This window comes from Rhinoraja longicauda, chromosome 29 (genome assembly GCF_053455715.1).
Source record: "Rhinoraja longicauda isolate Sanriku21f chromosome 29, sRhiLon1.1, whole genome shotgun sequence".
In the NCBI taxonomy this organism is placed as follows: domain Eukaryota; kingdom Metazoa; phylum Chordata; class Chondrichthyes; order Rajiformes; family Arhynchobatidae; genus Rhinoraja; species Rhinoraja longicauda.
In genome coordinates, this window is record NC_135981.1 from 21,851,505 (window position 1) to 21,873,269 (window position 21,765).

The following is a 21,765-nucleotide window of genomic DNA, read 5'->3' on the forward strand; positions in this document are numbered from 1 at the left end:
TATTCTTTCCCTAATTTGAGAAGGTTTCTTATAATTTAATGTGGGAACTTAGTGTTAAAAATCCTGTAATTACAGGAGATTTAAAAAAAAGCTGTCTTTGGTGCAGTAGTCAAAACAAACCAGCACAATCTGGTTCCATCATGAAGCCATCCTTTTTATTTAATGATGGAGATAGCCTTTTGCCGCATATTTCAATGTTCCCTCTCCCTTCCCATGTAACATGATGGAGACAGGGATATTTTCATCCGTTACATCCTTGAAAGGCTCACGCCACCTGATAGTTACAATGAGTCCCATTCAATCACTCAGAACGAAAGCAGACATAACTTGCATTAACTGCTAGGGAAATCGTTACAGTTTCTGTCCATTCAGTTCATCCTGGAACTTCACGTGAACGCATGGTAACTCAATGTACTCTTCTGCTCTGGAGAGGAGTTCCGACCCGAAAAGTCATCAGTCCATTCTCTTCACAGATACCGCCTGACCAGCTGAGTTCCTCTGGCACGTTGTGTTGTGTTTTTCTGCTAATCAGCTTTGTTTGAATCAAGCGGAACTATCTCTTCTGGCATAACAGCTGTTGAAGTCTTTTACTCGTAATTCGAGATAAGGTCTTTGTTTAATGTCTCGCTAAAATATCAGCCTACAATGGACTTAGATTCAATGTGCATGTCATTGAAGTAGGTACAAAGGAACTGCAGATGCTGGTTTAAACCAAAAAAGACACAAAATGCTGGAGTAACTCAGTGGGACACGCAGCATCTCTGGAGAGAAGGAATGGGAATGGGTCTCGACTAGAAATGCCACCCATTCCTTCTCTCCAGAGATGCTGCCTGTCCCGCTGAGTTGCTCCAGCATGTTGTGCCTATCATTGACGTAGGTAATGCCCAGCACTCTGAATTTGAACAAAAATCTAAACTATCTGTTTAAAAAAAGTGACAAATATTTTTAAATAATTTTAAATCTACTGAGACTCAGACTCTGGTAATAAACTTGGTCATGGACTTTGCCCACCAATTTTAGACTTTTACTCTATGTTAAAGAGCAAAATCTTTCATCCAGAGATACAGTGGTTTCATAGAACTATGTACCATAATATAACTATGTACCATTTTTCATAAATGACTCTTTGGAGAACAATAATAAATAGTGGTCTGATATTAGGTTCTAAACTTACTTAAGACAAGGAAAAAGAAGGGGACATTTGTATAATTATGGCATGTACTACAAAGCCTTTTAAAACCACAGAATTTATTTCACAAAATCAACAGAAGATAATGAGCTGACAATAAAGTGGTCACTGTGAGCTTAGAGAAGTAAACCCTGCAACAAGCTGAAACAGAACAACTTGAGGAGCAACATTTATAACATATCAGCTGCTGCACAGCTGCAACCAGACAATGTATAAATGGGGAACTCTTTTAGTAAGACGTGGAAAATAACCAGCTGAAGATAACCAGGCAGAAAAGGCATCATAATATTACTAAAACATATTGGGAGATATTGAGGACGCCGGGTTGATAGCAACAGCATTACCAAGCTCTCTATAATATACTGGCAAGCTGTTTTATTCAAAATATAAACCCTCGTTCTGCTTAAGACGCCAGGATCTTGTAAGGTCTGAAAGACGCTTTCAAAAACAATTTGAAAGAGCTGTATGAGGTATGGGGAGAAGGCAGGAGAATGGGGTTGAGAGGGAAAGATGATCGAATGGCGGATGGAATGGAGGAATGAATGGCGGAGTAGACGTTGGGCTGAATGGTCTAATTCTGCACCTATATCTTATGAACTTATGACTACCAGTGATAATGTATAACACTAAGAATGAGAAAAATTAACTACCTATTTGAAAAAGTGAAAAAAAATCTCCAAAAATTGTGAAATGATGAAGGGAGAACCAAGTAAAAAAATAAAATCTTCGTGGAGGCCTGGCACAATGGTTCCCCCATAGCTCCAGCGACCCAGGTTCAATCCTTACTCTGTTTCTGTCTGTAGATGCTGGTTTAAATTGAATGTAGACACAAAATGCAGGAGTAACTCAGCGGGTCAGGCAGCATTCGGGAGAGTAGGAATGGGTGACGTTTCGGGTCGAGACCCTTCTTCAGACTTCTGTCTGCTTGAGTTTGCACAGTCCAAACGTGAGTGACTGTATGTGTTCCCTCTGGACCCTTCGGCTTCCTCTCACATCCCAACTATGTGTGGCTGGATTGATTAATTGACCACTGTACATTGTACCTGATGTATAAGTGAGTGGTCTGAAGAAGAGTCTCGACCCGAAACGTCACCCATTCCTTCTCTCCAGAGATGCTGCCTGTCCCGCTGAGTTACTCCAGCATTTTTTGTCTATCTTCGGTTTAAACCAGCTTCCGCAGTTCCTTCCTGCAACAGTGAGTGGTAGAATCTGGGGGATGAGAAGTGGGAAGAATAAACTAGGTTTAGCGTAAATAGGTACTTGATGGTCAGTGGGCTGACGGGCCTTGTTCTATGACTTACATGCCATAATAAGACCGCTCGTGTAAAATGAGCTCATTGTTTCCACTGTGGGTGAGGAGTGATTGGAGAAATGTAAATGAAGAAACATGATATTAAGTGCTGAGAGCAATAGGAATCGGCATCTGGTATAAATACATACATAAAACAGCACAGGCCAGGAACAGGCCTTTGGCCCACAATGTTTGTACTGAAAATGATGCCAGGTTAAACGAATCTCCTCTGCATGTATATGGATGGCCCCTATCCCTTCATTCCCTGCATATCCACATGGCTATCTAAAAGCCTCTTAAATGCCACTATCGTATCTGTCTCCATCATCACCCCTGGCTGTGCATTCCAGGCACCCACCGCAAAAAACGCGGCTCGCACATCTCCTTTGAATTATGCTCCTCTCACCTTAAAGTTACCTTCGTGAAATCTCCAGGGGTACTTGCTGGAAGAAAGTTGAAACTTCCATGTTCGTTTTAAGTCAGCAGATAATGCTGGAACTACTGTCCAAATCAGTCCAAAGAAAGGACCTGAGCGGGAATGTCACCTCTCCATGTTCTCCAGAGATGCTGCCTCACCCACTGCCTGACCCCAGCATGTTGTGTCTTCTTCCGGAAACAACCAGCAGGTCAGACCAAAAATTGAAACATGAATTATGTTTCACTTCCAACTGCTGAGGCTAACCCGCTGAGTATTTCCAGCATTTTGGTTTTATGTTTTCAACATCTGCAGATATTTTCATATAAATTGACAGACTGTTATAGAGACTTGAATAGATAATATATTAACATGGAGTTTGTGCCCAATTTACAAGCATTAAAGACAGCACTATAAGCCCAATTTATATGCACATAGCTTAAAAATACTAACAGAGGCAACTTTTTCCTGCCTAGTTTCATAGCTACATCCTTCAATCCTTACTTCAACCTTCGAATATTTTCTTCTGACCAGAATGTGCTCAATTCGTCTAACTTAAAAAAATTCTTCATTGATATTTGCTCAACTTCCATCAATCTAAAGTCTAAACTGTTAATTCTTGAAGCCTAAGCTGCTGATATGTAGCTGCTGCTGCATTACACCTCATGCTGCCTCGGCAAGGCCACCAGCATAATTAAGGACGAGTCACACCCTGGTCATTCCCTCTTCTCCCCTCTCCCATCGGGCAAAAGGTGCAGAAGTGTGAAAACGCACACCTCCAGACTGAGGGCAACAATCCCAGCTGTTATCAGGCAACTGAACCATCCTACCAACAACTAGAGAGCAGTCCTGAACCACTATCTACCTCATTGGAGACCCTCGGACTGTCTTTGATCGGACTTTACTGGCTTTATCTTGCACTAAGTACACTGAGGATGACTCGATGGTAATCATGTATTGTCTTTCTGCCGACTGGTTAGCACGCAATAAAAGCTTTTCACTGTACCTCGGTACACATGACAATAAACTAATGACTAATATCTTTAAAACTTAATATAATTTTATTTTTTCTCTAGTCTTTTCAGAGCCCCCAAAATACATCATTGTCGAGTGCAGGAACTATCCCTATGTCTTAGCCAACCAATGTGCATCTTTCAGATAGGGGTCTTTTACCTGCATAAGCAATGAGTCTAACTCCTATCTGAGACATCAAGAGTGCATAATGATTTTCTTTTGGCCTTTACCAACATGGCTTCTAACCTCCTATACTTCAGAGACTGCTTAGCAGTAAAAAAAAATCACCATTGCTTGCTCAATATTCTGAGCCGTGTTGTTTAGCATTTTGTAAGGTTCAAGGAGGTTAAAGAATTATTATACAATATCGCAAAATAATTGCGTACTTACAGCCTGCTGTGGAAAATAATGGTCATACGTAACCATGGACTGGTGTACAATCATTTCTAACACCACTACCCTTGACAGACAGGTCAGTGCACATCCAAGAACCCTGCAGATAGAAATAACAGGGCAATCATTGTGTTCAACAAATTAACCCTGTACAGTACTGTGAGTCATGAACTCTATCACTGCATCCTTTTGTGGGACCTCCACTTATTTTTTCGACAATAGACCCTCCCAGAATCATTAACGAATTGAAAGGCAAATGGCCTGGTCTGGAACTCGAGTTCATTCTCAGTAAATAAACCATTGAAACATGGCCTTCATTTGAACTTGCTGGTTTACATGAAATAGAGCCATTGTTGAAATAATTTGTTTAAAGGCAAATTCAAATCATTTTGCTATGCATTTGTTTTCAATTCAGATCTATCTTCCTCAAAGATAATTTGACAACCTATTCAAATCGCTTGATGTAGTTGTCAGGAATAGGGCCCAGTTCAGTTAGCACTAGGCAATTACAAACAATATCCCATAGCATCCATCTGCTTTACTGACGGGAGATGTTGTTTCAATTCTCCACTCTTTAGAATAAAAAACGCAGCCTCACAATTAGTCACCGAGTGCCTAGTAGTACACAGGCTGTCAATAACAGGGTAGGTCTGGCTGTGAAGTTTATTTCCATGCATGTCTCAAATGTACTTGGATGCTATCCTGTGGGAGTCAGTAATCTGAGGTGTCGCTTCACACCAATAAAATAAATGTGACTGAGAGTAAAAATCTGAAACTGTTGAATAGCTCCAGGGAATGTCCTTTAAATCCTAAATTAATCTTACGCAATATTCTTTTCTTCTATTTCTTATCATCCTTTCTGTTGTCTTTTCTTCTTTTTTTCTTGTACATTTTCTTTGCTCTCTGAAAATGGCATTTGAAGGAGCTGTACAATACGGTAAGATCGTCAAGCATAATATCTTATCTCCCTTTTCAGTCAGACTCTGACCTCGGGCCAGAACTATTCGAAAAACAAAGCACTCTGTGAATGGATTAAATCATTCCTCTAAACAGATAGTTCTATCACCCTCCTCTCAATATTTTCTGTCCCAATTATTTTATTTATTTTCTCTGCTCTCTTTTTAAATGATTCCACTTCTTATTATGTATTGTTATTAATTTTGAGGTTTATTTTTCCTTTGTATTTTGGTCTTCCTACACAAGGCTGACGGTCATTCTCGCTCAATGTTTCCTTTGTGGAGTGCCCCAAAACAATTGCTTTCATTCTAGCTGAGTGATGCTGACAATTTTAGTGCCAAAATACTGCACTTGCATTGCACGGTCTTTGAGAAAAATAACACTAACTGATTCGGAGATAATACAACTCCTTCAAATACCATTCTCAGAAATGAAGAAAGGAAGAGAAATGGACAAATGAAAACAACAATAAGTGCCCCACTTCCATTCACGTTTGCTGCAATGCAGCGGCAGCCAGTGTTATTTATGCACATGAAAGTCAATATTCAGACTTATTGTTGCAATTAACAATGAATTTTAATTGTATGAATAACCTGCATAAATTCAAGGTGAAACCTGAAGATTTCTGGACTAAATTATCTTTCTTCCAAGATGATAGGATGAAATAAAACAAAGTCTACATTTAGACTGTAGAACATAAAACAGTACAGTGCAGGAACAGACCATTCAGCCCACAATGTCTGTGCTAAACTCTTAACTGCCTGCACATAATCCATATCCCTCCATTCCCTGCATATCCATGTACCTATCGAAAAACCTCCTTAGACTTTAGAGATTGTGGAAACAGGCCCTCAGCCCACCGAGTCACCGTCGACCAGTGATCACCCCGTACACTAGCACTATCCTACACACTGGGCACAATTTACATTTTTGTTTACAGAAGCCAATTAATCAACAAACATGTATGGCAGCACGGTGGCGCAGCGGTAGAGTTACTGCCATATGGCACCAGAGACTCGGGTTCGATCCTGCCTCTACAAAGTTTGTACGTTCTCCCCAGGACTTGTGTGGGTTTTTTCCAGGAGCTCCGGTTACTTCTCACACTCCAAAGACGTACAGGTTTGTAGGCTAATTGGGTTGGTAAAATTGTAAATGGTCCCTAGTATGTGTAGGATAGCGTTAGAATGCGGGGGATTGCTGGGCGAAGCGAACTCAGTGGACCGAAGGGCCTGTTTTTGCGCTGTATCGCTAAACTAAACTAAAACCATATGTCATTTTGGAGTGTGGAAGGAAACCAGAACACCTGGAAAAAACCCACATGGTCACAGGGAGAACGTACAAACTCTGTACAGATAGCACCCACAGACAGGATCAAACTTGGGTCTCTGGCGGTGTAAGACAGCAACTCTACCACTGCGCACTGTGCTGCCCCTCTTAAATGCCACAATCGTATCTGCATTTACCACCATCCTCGGCAGCACGTTCCAGACACTCACCATTCACCCACCCTGTGTAACAAAAATTCACCCCATGCGCAAAACTTCCGAGCAATAAATTATTTGGCCATTGGTTTAGCAGAGGTATGAATATGACTTGCATTAAATTTTGACTGAGCCACATTTACTTCATTTGGGTTAAAATGACAAATTGGTTTATTGATGGAATCTGCTTTGGGAGTTTATGCTGGGAATATGAAACATAGAAAATAGGTGCAGGAGGAGGCCATTTGGCCCTTCGAGCCAGCAGATATGGAGAGGGGGAGGTTGGCAGCTTCTCAACAATGCTGATTTAATGCCAGCCTTGACTAACACGGAGCATTAACTCAGTTAACACCATGTGTTAAATCAGACATGGGTAAACTGGTGTTTATCAATACGAATGTTGATTGGGGGATCTGAGTAATAGAGACGGTTATTTGGTATATTTAATGGGTACATGACATGGGATAGTTAGTAAGGCCAGTGGTACAATTGCTGAGGTATGAGACAACATCTTCATTGATCATTACCAAGTATGTGAGATCATTAAACAGCATGCAGCATTGTGTTTATAACCTTGGCACTTCACTCTTGGCATTATCCTTGGTTGTGACCTCCTTCCACTGCTGCATGGCCGTTTGCTTGTCTTCCAGGTGCCATACAGATGGAAAACCTCCCTCTTTGTCTCCCAAAAAATCCTAAGGAGTGTCGGAAGATGAGGGAGTCTGCCTCTCCCTTTTGCTTCCACCAACTTTCCCAAATCTGTGAAATAACGCCCATCTGATATTCAGAACTTCCCCTTTAAGAGATGCAGACAAAGTCTCAATCAGTGGTGGCTAATACAGTTTGTGCTAAGCGGTTATGGAATTGGACCCTGTGGATAGTGCCAATGACAATAAACAAGGTTGACATGATATTGTGAGTTTGTTGCATTGGGTCAAACACTATGTGCATATACAAGAGGTTAATCACTTATCTTATTCTGAGAGCATGTTACCCAGTACTTTTCAGTTAAACTCCCTTTTGTATCTCAGAAGAACTGGTAAATGAATTACTATGTTTCTCAGAATAAAATAGTTCAGTTCAGTTTAGTTTAATGTCACGTGTACCAAGGTACACTGAAAAGCTTTTTATTGCGTGCTAACCAGTCAGCAGAAAGACAATATGTGATTACAATCAAACCATTTACAGTGTATAGATACATGATAATGGAATAACATTTAGTGCAAGGTAAAGCCAGCAAAGTCTGGTCACGGATAGTCTGGAGGACATCAAAGAGGTAGATAGTAGTTCAGCACTGCTCTCTGGTTGTGGTAGGATGATTCAGTTGCCTGATAACAGCTGGGAAGAAACTGTTCCTGAATCTGGTGGTGTGCGTTTCCACACTGCTATACCTTTTGCCTGATGGGAGAGGGGAGAAGAAGGAGTGACCTGGGTGCAACTTGTCCTTGATTATGCTGCTGGCAAAAATGGAATCAATAGAAGGGAAGTTGGTTTATGTGATGGCCTGGGCTGCGTCAACAATTCACTGCAATTTCTTACAGTCCTGGATGGAGCAGCTACCAAACTAAGCTATGAGGGCATAGGTTTCAGGGGAGAGGGGGTAAGTTTAAAGGAGCTTTACGAGGCAACTTTTTTTACACAATGATAAGTGCCTGCAACGAACTGCTGGGGGAGGTGGCAAATAGCGATGTTTAAGAGCACTTTAGACAAACACATGGACAGCCAGGGAATGGAGGGATATAGACCAGGTGCAGGTAAATGAATGAATGAATGAATGAATGAATGAATGAATGAATGAATGAATGAATGAATGAATGAATGAATGAATGGATGAATGGATGGATGAATGTATATTGGCCAAGTATGTGCATATACAAGGAATGTGCCGGTGCTCCGCTCACAAATGACAACACCAACATACAGTTAACAATTAAGATTAAAGCATAAACACATAAAAACAATAAGGATACAACATTACAGTCTAAACATGTGGGTGAAAATAAACCAGAGCAATGTGCAGTTTAAATTTAAATCATCTTTGGCATAGACATTGTGGGCTGAAGGGCCTGTTCCTGTACTGTTCTGTTCCATATAGGAAGGAACTGCAGATGCTGGTTTAAACCAAAAATGGACACAAAAAGCTGGAGTAACTCAGCGGGACAGGCAGCATCTCTGGAGAGAAGGAATGGGTGACGTTTTGGGTCGAGACCCTTCTACAGACTCCAGTCTGAAGAAGATTCTCGACCTGAAAGGTCACCCATTCCTTCTCTCCAGAAATGCTGCCTGTCCAGCTGAGTTACTCCAGGTTTTTGTGTCTATCTGCTCTGTTCTATGTTTTAAAATGGCAAACTGATTAAATATATTTCCATTCACAGCACTGTGTAGATAAGTTATTTTAAAGCAAACACTCTCCACATTGTAACAGCCTTCATCCTTCTGCATATCTCCCATGAACCCACTATTCTTTCAATAATATGGCTCTCATCCAATTATTTATTTTTCCTCTCCTTTAAACTCATATCCTTCTTCACTACTGCCTTCCTCAAAGACAAATCAAAAGTGCTCCCCATAGGTTCTCTTCTATACACAATCCAATCTGAAATCTTTTTCACAATGTAGAAAAAAGAAACTGCAGATGCTGGTTTACCAAGGATACAGTGTTGGAGTAACTTAGGCGGTCAAGCAGCATTCCTGAAGAACGAACGGTCCCGACCGGAAACATCATCTATCCATGTTCTCCAGGGATGCTTCCACACCTGCTGAGTTACTCTAGCACTTTGTGTCTTTCCTTTAAATCTTATTCCTTGTTTACTGGCTTTTCATCACAGTTGTGTGTGCTAGTGTCAAAACCTTTACTTTGCAGACATATTTGTTGCAATATGAATGTATGTTATGTTTTCATTTTTTGAATCTAAATATATTTCCTGATTACGTAGCATTTATTGTGTTCTTTGTGATATAATGGGGCTGCATCGTCATGACTGAAGAATGGCGAATGCAAATTTGATGGTAGGCCTTACTGTACTGTACTTTTCTATCTAGAGATGTTACTTGAGAAAAAGAAATAGAGACTTGGAAATAAGAAGACGACCAACTAGATACCGCTGGGAAGGAGCTAAGCATGAAAACTGGCTTGCAATCTAATAAAGCAATCACATTAGTATATTTGATGAACCGTTGACAAGAATAAAACACATTACTCTAGGAGAATCATAAGAGGATAAAAATATTATGATGTTTTATCTCTCATTGACTATGATGGCACACTATGATTAAACTCAAATTTAATAAAGCTTGAAGGTTCTCATTTGAAAGTAAAGTTAGAATTTTGAGTGGAATATTCTCCCACACACACACACAATGTGAAATGTCCAATTCACTTGAAGACTAATCTTCCCGAGATTTCCTTTGGGCTGCCTTTCATTGGCTGACTAAGTAAAACCTGCCTCATCTTTATTATACCACTTTATTGTCGCAGGGATTGCATTCCGATCAGTGTATGAATTGGGATAGATATTTTATTAAGATTGGTCTTCAAGCTATCCTTGCAGCTTTTGATCCGACCATCTGCAGTAATCACCTCTCTGCAGAATATCACTGTGTCATCATCTATCAGATACTTGGGCGAGGTAACTTGTTCATCTTGGCTTATCAACTTAAATTCTGTCACCATTGGATTATCATGACCTATTGAGACAGATCAAATGTTCTGATGTGATAATAATAATAATAATAATAATAATAATAATATATTCCTTTATATGTCCCACACCGGGGAAAATTATAGTGATGACTATAATCCAGTGATTGCATTAACACAATAAGCTTGTTTTTACTGTAGGCCTGTAAAAAGTTGTTGGAGGGAGTTGGTACATTCTCCCCGTGACCTGCCTGGGGTTTCCTCCCACACTCCAAAGACCTACAGGTTTGTAGGTTAAATGGCTTGGTATAAATGTTCAATTGTCCCTAGTGTGTGTAGAGTAATGTTAATGTTCGGGGATCGCTGGTCAGTACGGACTCGGTGGACTGAAGGGCTTATATCTCTAAACTAAACTAAACAGAATTAGGCCATTGACACCATTACTATTCAAGAAGCTCCCAATATCCATTTAAAAAGATATCTGTGGACAAATAAACAAAATCGAGTCTTCAGGCAATTCAAATATTTCAGCAGAACCAAATATTTTCTGTACAATTTAGATTTTGCACAACACATCAGACATTCTCCGCAATGACTGGCAGGTCTTCCTCCAAATTCCTAAGAAAAGGCCATAGCTATCAATTTATTGAATATAAAAAGTTTTTTGTTTATTATGTTGTTTATGAGTATGGTGTTTACAGGACTGTTATACTGCTGTAAGGATGATTTTCCTTGCAGTGTTATTAGTACATATGACATTTAACACTCTTAATACCTGATCAGGATATAAGGCCTGAACCCAGTGTGTTTATTTTCAAACGAGGAATAAGAGCAGGCAAAATCTTTGTGGTGTACTGGTACACAGTCTGGCAACACTAGGCCCTTGCACACTGCAAATGCTGGCAACTGGGAATATATAAGGATTATAATAGGGTTGACAGTCCTGCATCTCGTAGTGACCTGACCATAATTTCTTTGCTGATGGAAGATGATGTGAGCTCGGGCGGATGTAACAGGAAATATAAACTAAAATCAATGCACGAACCGCGGTAAAAATCTATTGCAGGTGTGCTTTCTGAATTGCAATAACCAAAATGCAGACTTCAACCTGGGTTCATTAGGAAAGAGAAAGTATTTTTCCGCTGTTGTTATTATTGCTATGACGTCAGAGCCTGGTAGTAAAACTCACCGGGAGGAGGTCACGTGACGGAGAGGGCGGGCGCCTCTCGCTTAGACGTCATCCGTCAGCGTTGCCATGGTGCGTTTCATGTCGCTCGCCCAATCACTATCCAGGATCTAGGAGTGACGTGGCGGCGATCCAATGGGAACGAGGTACTGGGAGAAAGGGCCCGCCTTTCCTGAAACGGCCAATGGGAGGCGGGGAGTGAGGGAGCGCCCGGGGGGCGGGGCAGTGAGGGAGCGCTCGAAGAAGGGCGGGGCCAGTGAGGGAGCGCCCAGGGGGGCGGGGCCAGGGTGAGGGAGCCCGGGGGGCGGGGTGGGGGAGCCCGGGGGGCGGGGTGGGGGAGCGCGGGGGGCGGGGTGAGGGAGCGCGGGGGGGGCGGGGTGAGGGAGCACGCGGTGCGGGCGGGGTGAGGGAGCGTGGGGGGGGCAGGGTGAGCGAGCGCGAGGTGAGGGAGCGCGCGGGGGGCGGGGTGAGGGCGTGTGCGGGGGGCGGGGGGCGGGGTGAGGGAGCGCACGGGGGGCGGGGTGAGCGAGCGCAGGGGGGCGGGGTGAGCGAGCGCGGGCGGCCAGTGAGGGAGCGCGGGGGGGCGGGGTGAGGGAGCACGGGGGGGGGCGGGGTGAGGGAGCGCGGGGGGCGGGGTGAGCGAGCGCGGGCGGCCAGTGAGGGAGCCCGGGGGGCGGGACGGACGCACTGGGGGGAGCGGCCTCCCCACGTCTGAGGGAAAGTTAGAGCGAGTGTGAAGCGCGGTGTCGGACAGTGCCGGAGCAGCCAGGGGTGCGCGTCCGTCCAGCTGCTGCCCGCCGTCAATTTATTGTTCTTTAAACAAACAACCGGCCCACCCGCCACCTGCCCGATGGCATCGCAAGTGGCGCCGCGAGTGCGGCCCAGCGGCTCGCCCACCTCCAGCCGCCCGCAGCCGCTCCGAGCCACTGTGCCCTTCCAGCTGCGAGCGGCCGCCGCCACCGCCAACAACAACAACAGCAGCGGCCCCAGCAGCAGCGGCGGCTCCCGTCTACCCGCCGCCACCTCCTCCTCCTGCTCGCCGCCCTCCGTCTGCGCCTCTCCGCCGGCGGCAAGCCTCCGCAGCGCCTTTCACACCGTCGCCACTTCCACTGGGCCGGGGGGCGAGCAAGAGGCGGCCTGGCGAGCGCTGCCGTCCGCCGAGAGGAAAGCCGGCCACTCAGCCTCCTCCTGCTGCACCGCTGCCGCCAGTAAAGGTACTGCACCTGCCGACCGTCGCCACGGCTTCAGCTGCACTGCCACCAACCTCAGCCATTTGAAGCAGACAATAAGTTTTACTAACGGTGTTTAAATATATCCTTTTAATCTGGTGAAAACAGCCTTCGATTAACAAACAGCTCAATGTCTGTTTCCCATCCCCTGTTTCTACTCTTCCTTTCTATGTAAACATTCCAGTTTTTGCTTGGAAATCTCTGTTTACAATGATCTTTATGTATTTCCAAATGTGTATACTATCCCCACAGGAGTGCTTCCCCTTAATGACAAAGCTTGGAATTGCAACCTTTACTATCAGTAGTCGCTGCAAGTTCTGGAATGGTTTGCACGCATTTTTTTATTTGCCAATTATCTCTTTTGTTTTTGAATTCTTAACATAAATAATGAAAAGCCAAATAGCAATGAGATTTAATCGAATCGTGTATAAAAGTGTCGCTTGAACCTCTAATTTAAGCATTTGTTATGACTGCAGATGTATCTGGAAACATTGTTTGGGGGAGACAGAAAGGGGAAATGCATTTCATATCGGAAACAGTTTTGTAATTTCATGATAAATTTTACAATTATGTAACGCTAGTTAAAAAACTGCTGTTTTATAAGCAAATGTATTTTATGGCTATATAAGCAAATGTATTTTATAGCTATATATAAAAAAGAGAACAGTAAGTTTTTTTCTTATAACTCAGTCTTGTGAAATAATAGACATGTTCAACTAATGCAAGAATCATTGCATTTTTAAAGCAGTATGAGCAAAATGTAATTATTGTGCAATCTTAATGGATTGCTAACTTGGTTTATCTGTCACTTCTGTAGGTAGGAATGATTTGTTTCTCTCTGACTGTATTGAGGGAGGGGAAAGAAAATTATTTCGAATGACTTCAACTGATCAGTAGATTATACCTAAAGGTAGACACAAAATGCTGGAATAATTCAGCGGGACAGGCAGCATCTCTGGAGAGAAGGAATGGGTAATGTTTTGCGTCCGAAATGTCACCCATTCCTTCCCTCCAGAGATATTGCCTGTCCCACTGAGTTATTCCAGCATTTTGTGTCTACCTTCGATTTAACCCAGCATCTGCACTGCAGTTCTTTCCGAGATTATACCTGTTGTGAAGAACATAGGTTGCCCAAGTAATGTGCTATCAATTTAAAATCTGTTGGCTTCTGCCATTGCATCTTTAAGTAAAATAGATTTACATATATAGTGCCTAAGTACAACTGTGGGTTTTCACAACTCCACTGCTCTTTTGAAATGATGCCATGGGATTTTCATTCTGTACGTATGTAGATTTGAAAGAGAAAAAGTAGTAGAGGGGATGTGGTCAGTTTAACTTTAAGCAAAAAAACCTCCAGTTCAGCAATCCCTTGGTACTGCAGTGATGTTTAGGAAATCAAAGCAGCATAAGACTTACACTGTGAATGGTGGGACCCTGGGAACTATTGTAGAACAGAAGGACCTAGGAGTACAGGTCTTAAGTACCCTGAAAGTGGTATTGCAGGTGGTGCTGAAGGCTTTTGGCACACTAGCCTTCATCAGTGAGGGCATTGAGTATAGAGGTTGGAACATTCATGTTGCAGTTGCACAAGCCGCACTTGAAGTATGTGTTCAGTCCAGTCACCCAGTAATAGGAAAATGACATTAAGCTGGAAGGATTTTTGTAAATGTTGTAAGGACTTGTAAGGTGTTATAGGAGGAGATTGTGTAGGCTTGGACTTTATTCCATGGAGTGAAGGAAGCAGGGGGGTGATTTTGTAGAGGTGCATAAACAGGGTGACGGAAACAGCCTTTTTTCGGGGTTGGGGAATTGAAAAATGTGAGGGTGTAGGCATAAGATGAGGGGAAAGATTTAAAAAAAACCTGAGGCATAAATGTTTCACTTGGGTTGATGTGTACTGTATATGAAATGAGCTCTCAGAGGAAGTGGTTGAGGCAGGTGCAATAACAAATCACATTTGGGCAGATATATGGGCGGGAAGAGTTTAGAGGGCTATGGGCGAACTTAGGCAAAGGGGACTAGCCTATGTGGGTATTTTGCTCTCAGCATGGAAGGGCCTGTTTTTGGTGCTGTATGAGTGTTAGTGGTGGCCATGACATTTGTCCTTGTTTATCTGGAATGGGATTTAACTTGCAAACGACTGATCAGAGTAGCGTTGTTGATTATTGCTCACGGGAACCTTGTTGTATTCCTCCATCTCGTGCTCTCGGAGTCAAATTTGTATGTTTTCCCTGCAACTGTGGCTTTCTCTCGTGATGCTCTGGTTTCCTGCCACATCACAAAAATGGGAGGGTTATTAGATTAATTGGGTACTATAAATAATCAATATTGTAGGTAGATGGTAGAAGAATTAGAGCATTAGAGAGAATAATTACACAAATAAGTAAGGAATGGGGCGAATAAAATTACTTTGAGAGCCTGTATAAACCTGCTGGGCTAAAAGGAGAGTTATTTTAGGATGGTTAACGTAGGTTATCATTAAAATCAATTTGGGTATTGCTGGCAAGACCTATATTTGTTATCCACTAACTGTTCTTGGGGAAGATTATGGTGAGTCAGTGCCTTGAACATTGCAATCCTTTTATTGAGGGTACTCTCCCTGTGCTGTTATGTAAGGAATTCCAGGATTTAAGACCCAACAACAATGAAAGAATGGAGATATATTTCTAGGTTAAAAAAAAAACAAAGTGCTGGAGGGTGGAGTACTCGCAGGTCAGGCAATGTAAGAAAATAACTGCAGATGCTGGTACAAATCGATGGTATTTATTTCATAAAATACTGGAGTAACTCGGCAGGTCAGGCAGCATCTCAGGAGAGAAGGAATGGGTGACGTTTCGGGTCGAGACCCTTCAGACATCTCTGGGGGACATGGATAGGTGATGTCTCTGGTCGGGACCCTGTTTCAGATTGAATTTTAGATTTATTTCTAAGTTAAGACGTGTGACCTGGAGGAAAGTGTTCCCCATGTGCCTGACATGTTGATGGAAATTGTGTGTTTGGGGGGGGAATTAGTCCCTTTTATAGAAGATAAGGGGGTGAGTTTATGCACCTCTACAAGATCACCCCCCCTGCTTCCTTCACTCCATGGAATAAAGTCCAAGCCTACACAATCTCCTCCTATAACGCCTGACAAGTCCTCACAACATTTATGAAAATCCTTCCAGCTTAATGTCATTTTCCTATTGCTGGGTGACCAGACTGAACACATACTTCAAGTGCGGCTTGTGCAACTGCAACATGAATGCCCCAACCTCTATAATCAATGCCCTCACTGATGAAGGAAATAATAAACATTAAAATTGGGTGGGGGTACAAATAAAGTAGTTACGTTTTTAGGTGATGTTGAGATCTTTGAGTATTGTTGGAGCTCACTCATCCAGGCAAGTGGAGCATATTAGATCATACAATGGACATGCTTTAGATGATGGCAAGTCTTTGGGGAAGAGTTGATCAGTGCAGGATACCAGGCCTGTGACCTGTTCCTGTAGCTGTGGTGTTCATGTTGATCAAGCTGATTTTGCAGTTGATGTCGCCTAGATTGTTAATGGTGACAGACCTGGTGATAGTTATGTAATTGAATGAACGAATGCGTGGTTAAATGGTATCCACTCCAAATTCAATAACTATTTAATTTACACTTTAACCAGAATTTCCTGTTCCTTTTGGCTTATGAAATGTGTCTACAGTCCCGATATTTCTTCAAAGACAAGTAGTCTTTAAATGAAACTCTGCAGTTCACAAAAAAATTTAACGACAAAAGTTAATGGCACTTTCTTACAATGCCAAGAAAGAAAACCATTTTTTTGTACAGATTGTTTTTTATCCAAAAATGTACTGAGCAGAAAAGTGGTGCTATAGGAATCCAAACTTGCAGCTTTCAAACTTATTTTTTGCCAAAGCAGTTTGTGAGTATTTGGTTAGCTTTTTTTGAGTGCAGCTTTTGTGATCTAAACCAGTCAACCTTTGCCTCGGTGGAGATTGGCTTCTATTTCTGAGCTGCACATGGGGAGGGTCCTGTTGTGAGTGGCACACAGATGTTCCAGTTAGCTACACGGTCTCATTTTCAGGCGGTGCCACCCTTCCTTGTGAGATCGGCTACTATCTACTGTAGTTTGTTTAACTGCTCTAAATATTTGCTGGTTGTAGCACTTTGTTCCCATGCATGCTTGCCACAGCTGTTGAAAGCTGAAGGGCAGGATTTTGTGGTGATGAAATAGTCATCTTCGTGTATCGTACTTACTGGAATATGACTACATTTAACAAAATTAGTAAATCCCCAAATGGTTTATCTTGGGATGGAGCTGTGGGACCTCGAGTTTGTCATAATTGTATACAATAGCTTTGTCATGCATTTGGCATAGGACTGGTCTGAACACCAAATTAATTTTTATGGGAATTTTGTAAAGTAAAGCGTATCTGAGAGGAGCATTGTCCAGTTCTGCTTGCCATGTGAGCCACAAATAGTAAAATATTAAGATTGGCAATGAGAGGACTTGAGATGAGGCTAGCAATAGGGATGGAATGAAGGCTGAGGTATAATATAGCTGAGGCTGAGGCATAATACAGAAGCAATGAATGCAGAAGTGGAAGAGCAGATTCCCTTTTTCTTTTCACCTCAAATTAATAAGCCAGGAAGATTTGTCAAAAATTCATAATCTTATCAGTTTGTGCATTTTTGATATTTCACAAAATGAATTGGTCTGGTGCTTGTTGAATCTGATTTTATTCATGCTGCTAAATTTGAAGTTTGATTCTGGAAAACAGGCATGTTAATGAGAATAGACTTCTAACAATTCCAAATTGAGTATCCTTGGTAGGTCCAATTAAATCAAGTACTGAATGAAAGCTTCTCAAAGAACTTTTTTTGTAATGAGTGAAGACATTTCTAAGTTCCCAGTGGAAAGGATTATTTTGCACAAAATCAATGTTTCATTATGTGTATCGGAAAGAATTGCAGATGCTGGTTTAAATCGAAGTTGACACAAAATGCTGGAGTAACTCAGTGGGACAGGCAGCATCTTTGGAGAGAAGGAATGGGTGACGTTTCAGGTCGAGACCATTCTTCAGACTGATGTCAGGGGAGTGGGCGGGACAGAGATAGAATGTAGTCAGATACAGTAAGACTGGTGGGAGAACTGGGAAGGGGGAGGGGATGGAGAGAGGGAAAGCTAGGGCTATTTGAAGTTAGAGAAGTCAATGTTCATACTGCTGGGGTGTAAGCTACCCAAGTGAAATACGAGGTGCTGTTCCTCCAATTTTTTGCTGGTTGGGCCTCACTCTGACAATGGAGGAGGCCCAGGAGAGAACGGTCAGATTGGGAATGGGAGGGGGAGTTAAAGTGCTGAGCAACTGAGAGATTAGGTAGGCTGAGCGGAGGTGTTCAGCGAAACGATCGCCGAGCCTGCGCTTGGTCTCGCCGATGTATAAGAGTTGACACCTGGAACAGCAGACACATTAGATGAGGTTGAAGGAGGTGCAAGTGAACCTCTGCCTCACCTGAAAAGGCGAGGACAAGGGGACACTGTCCTTGTTACGAATGGGGGGGGAGGGGGAGCAAGAGTGGAGTTGCGAGATATCGAGGAGACCCTAGTGAGAGCCTCCTCTATAATGGAAGAGGGGAGCCCCCGTTTCCTAAAGAATGAGGACATCTCCAAAGCCCTGGTATGGAAAACCTCATCCTGGGCACAGATGCAGCATAGACGGGGGAATTGGGAGTAGGGGATGGAGTCTTTCCAGGAAGCAGGGTGGGAAGGTGTAGACTAGATAGCTATGGGAGTCATTGGGTTTGTGTCTGGATAGCTATGGGTCATTATGTGTAACTAGATTGAGCAAAATCTAATGAGTTAGTATTCTTTTAATATTTGCGTTGAAACATTTTGGGGTGCAGTAGAAGAGTTAGAACTTGTATTTAAACTGCTTGGTTTGTCAGCAAAGGCAACTGGTAGTAAAATAATTTAACTTTTTTAAAACAAAGGCGCTATGTGCAAGACTCGGGGGGGCCCCTTAGAAAAAGCTTGAAGCGCAGACAACCATAACATTTGCACTTCTTTGTTGTGTAGTTTGTGGCACTAGAAAATGTTTGCTGTCTTGTGGGACGCCACAGTTAGTGGAGCTGGAGCCTCAGAAGTTCAAGTTCAGAATTTCGGGTTCAGTTATGGTCTATACTGTTTGTGTGAAGTTTTCACATTATCTCCGTGACCATGTGGATTCTCCGCTTCATACCCCTGCCCACCAGGTTCTCGGGTTTCTCCCATATCCCAAGGATATGTGTACTTGTAGATAATTTGCTGACTAGTATACAGGTGAGCAGTGAAATCTGTGGAGAGTTGACAGTTATTTGAGTAGAATGAAGTGTGAGTGGTATAAATGGTTGCTTGAAGATTGGTGTGACATGATGTGGCATGGTCTGAAGAAGGGTCTCGACCCGAAACGTCGCCCATTCCTTCTCTCCCGAGATACTGCCCGACCTGCTGAGTTACTCCAGCACTTTGTGAATAAATACCTTCGGTGTGACATGATGATGGGCTGAACGTTTATGACTACAAACTTTTCAATCGAAACCTCCGGAACATCTGCACATCAGGCCTAGCTGTACATAAGTTAATTTGAACTTTACATGGTAATGAACAAAAACGTAATCTTTCATTAGTAATGGAGGAACCATTCCTTTTATTGTTTCTCAACTGATGCATACGTTAGTGGCATCTCTTTATTAAAAAAATAACTTGCAGAGGGAAATCAATACCCATTTCTGTTATTGGGGTTTTCCATGAATAACTTTGGTCCAAGCATATTTGTCAATACTCAATCTTTCTGCACGATGGATTTAAAGTTACTTATTCTTGTGCATTATCTAAATAATTTGACTGCATGTCAAACCTGCTGATTGCATCACATTTGGAGAAAAACAAGCTATTCATGGAGCAAAACATGTGCTTATGGACAAAAATTAGAAAACAAAATATTAAATTTGGTATTAAAATGAGGTTTTTGACATGGCGTGAATTTTTAAAATTCAAATGTAATTTTTCTTCATCTGAAAAGACTAGTTCTAATTACAGTGAGATTTGCACCTACAAAATTGGAAAGAAATGTCATAAGCTTTAAACATGGCATTGAAACAGTTGATTATTTTTTTAAATCTTAAATATTGCCTTTTTTTTTAGGTCCACGTGGTAATTTAAAGCCAATTTCTGAGACTGTACATTAAATTAGTACCTAAATTATGAATAGGTGGATGTAATGGATAGAACAACTGGATTACAAGTGGTTGTGACATGGCACCAATGAAATTGAAATTGAATAAATCTAAAATCTCTCGAGTGCATATATTCTGTGATTTTAAAAAGACAAATGCTGAATAAATTCAGTAGGTCATAAGTATATTTGTAGAGAGATGTAAAATGAATGTTTCTGGTCAATCTTTAGCCAGGAGGCCACAATACATCTTTATATATTTATAGACTTGACACCTTGAAATGCACTTGGTCAAAGTATTGACCATTATGCCGTGAATACTTGCAGTGAAAAGAGCAGAATAGGGAAGGTTTTGAAAGTCGGGTGATGGCGGGGAAGGTGCATAGAAATAGGTTAAAATTTCATGTTGATGGAAGTTATTTTAGATGTAATTGTCCATTGGCCAAATCAGATCGAGTTGGAGAAAAGTAGAATGATGAAGATGTAACTGCTGCTGAAGTTACTCTAAACTGTAACTGGCATGGTTGTGGACATTGTCCATAATTTTTTCAGATATGACATGGGTTGAGGTGAACATCTTCAGTGACTAGAGTAAAGTCTTTACCATTATTTTCACAATGCAAGCTATATATGTGAAGGTTTGTCAGGCAGCCTTGAGGTTGTAGGAGGAAGTAGTTTTAGTTGTGATAATGCCTGAGATTTTGTTGTATTTGTGATTTATTCTAAGGAACTGGTATCTTCTAAATGAAGGTTGAGCCAGCAGTTTATTTCTTTCCTGTTTTTAATACAGTCGTATAAAATTGAATTTTAGCACTTATTGATTTACATTTATTTCACGAGATGAGATTTGATTGTTTGCATGGCTGCCTTCTGCATGTTATGGAAGTGTTTTTCTATCTGCTTCGGTTTTCCAAGGATCCGAATTTTGTAATCTTGGTTTCTCCTCTGGATAGCTCCCATTTGGAAAGCAATTTTTAATTATTTAATACCGAATACACCCAACTGTTGACACATAGGAGAAATGTGCTAGCCATAGTTTCATGTATTATATTTGAACTCTGTATATTCTTGTATTTTATCAAAATATTATTATTTTGTCAGAACATGGTCATCTAATCTTTATTTTCCTTATGTGTATACAGATCTTATTGCAGACAAAGAACATATGCATCACTAACAGTCCTATAGGTAGTGAAAGTAAAATAAACCAGACCAGGCACAAATAAAGTAAAATAAACCTGTCCATTTTGTTTGAATGGTACATGAGAGATTTGGTTTGAGTGCAGCATATTAAGTTGAGAAAGCTGACATTTCTTAAGATATTAATAATTCCTCTTTGCATTTGCATCTAAAGCAGGATATTTGGATGTCAGTTGCATAAATCTTTAGTTTTTCGCAAGTTTTGAACAAAATAAATGGGTTTATTAGAAATTATTTGTACTATGGAAATTATAAATTTGGGAACAGAAAGCCTGTAACAACTGCTTCCAGGTGTACCACGGCCAGCTGCACAATAATTCTGGTTCTCATCCTGCATTGTACAAGGTTGCTTTACTGTACACTTGGAGTATTCTGGATGCTTGTATTGTTAAATTCCAGGGTGGTTTTATATTATTACCATTGACAAAATTGTCCCTAGTGGGTGTAGGATAGTGTTAATGTACGGGGATCACTGGGCGGCACGGACTTGGAGGGCCGAAAAGGCCTGTTTCCGGCTGTATGTATATGATATGATATGATATGATATGATATGACATTTGAATGGGATGCGCT

The 21,765-nt window shown here is 41.8% G+C and overlaps 1 protein-coding gene and 1 long non-coding RNA gene across 2 annotated transcripts in view; one reads left to right on the plus strand and one right to left on the minus strand.

Annotated features, from left to right (window-relative positions):
* Positions 1-1,845: 1,845 nt before the first annotated feature.
* Positions 1,846-11,790, minus strand: LOC144607812 (uncharacterized). The gene is made up of 3 exons (XR_013549142.1): positions 11,570-11,790; positions 4,300-4,402; positions 1,846-2,398 (listed from the first exon to the last, which is right to left on the minus strand). It is a non-coding gene; the product is annotated as an uncharacterized LOC144607812 (long non-coding RNA).
* Positions 11,791-12,276: 486 nt separating this feature from the next.
* Positions 12,277-21,765, plus strand: part of LOC144607613 (protein FAM117A-like) — a 42,078-nt gene continuing 32,589 nt past the window's right edge. The window contains exon 1 of the mRNA XM_078424552.1: positions 12,277-12,780. Within this exon, the coding sequence (XP_078280678.1) occupies positions 12,417-12,780 (364 nt within the window). The 5' untranslated portion in view covers positions 12,277-12,416. The remainder of the gene's footprint in view (positions 12,781-21,765) is intronic.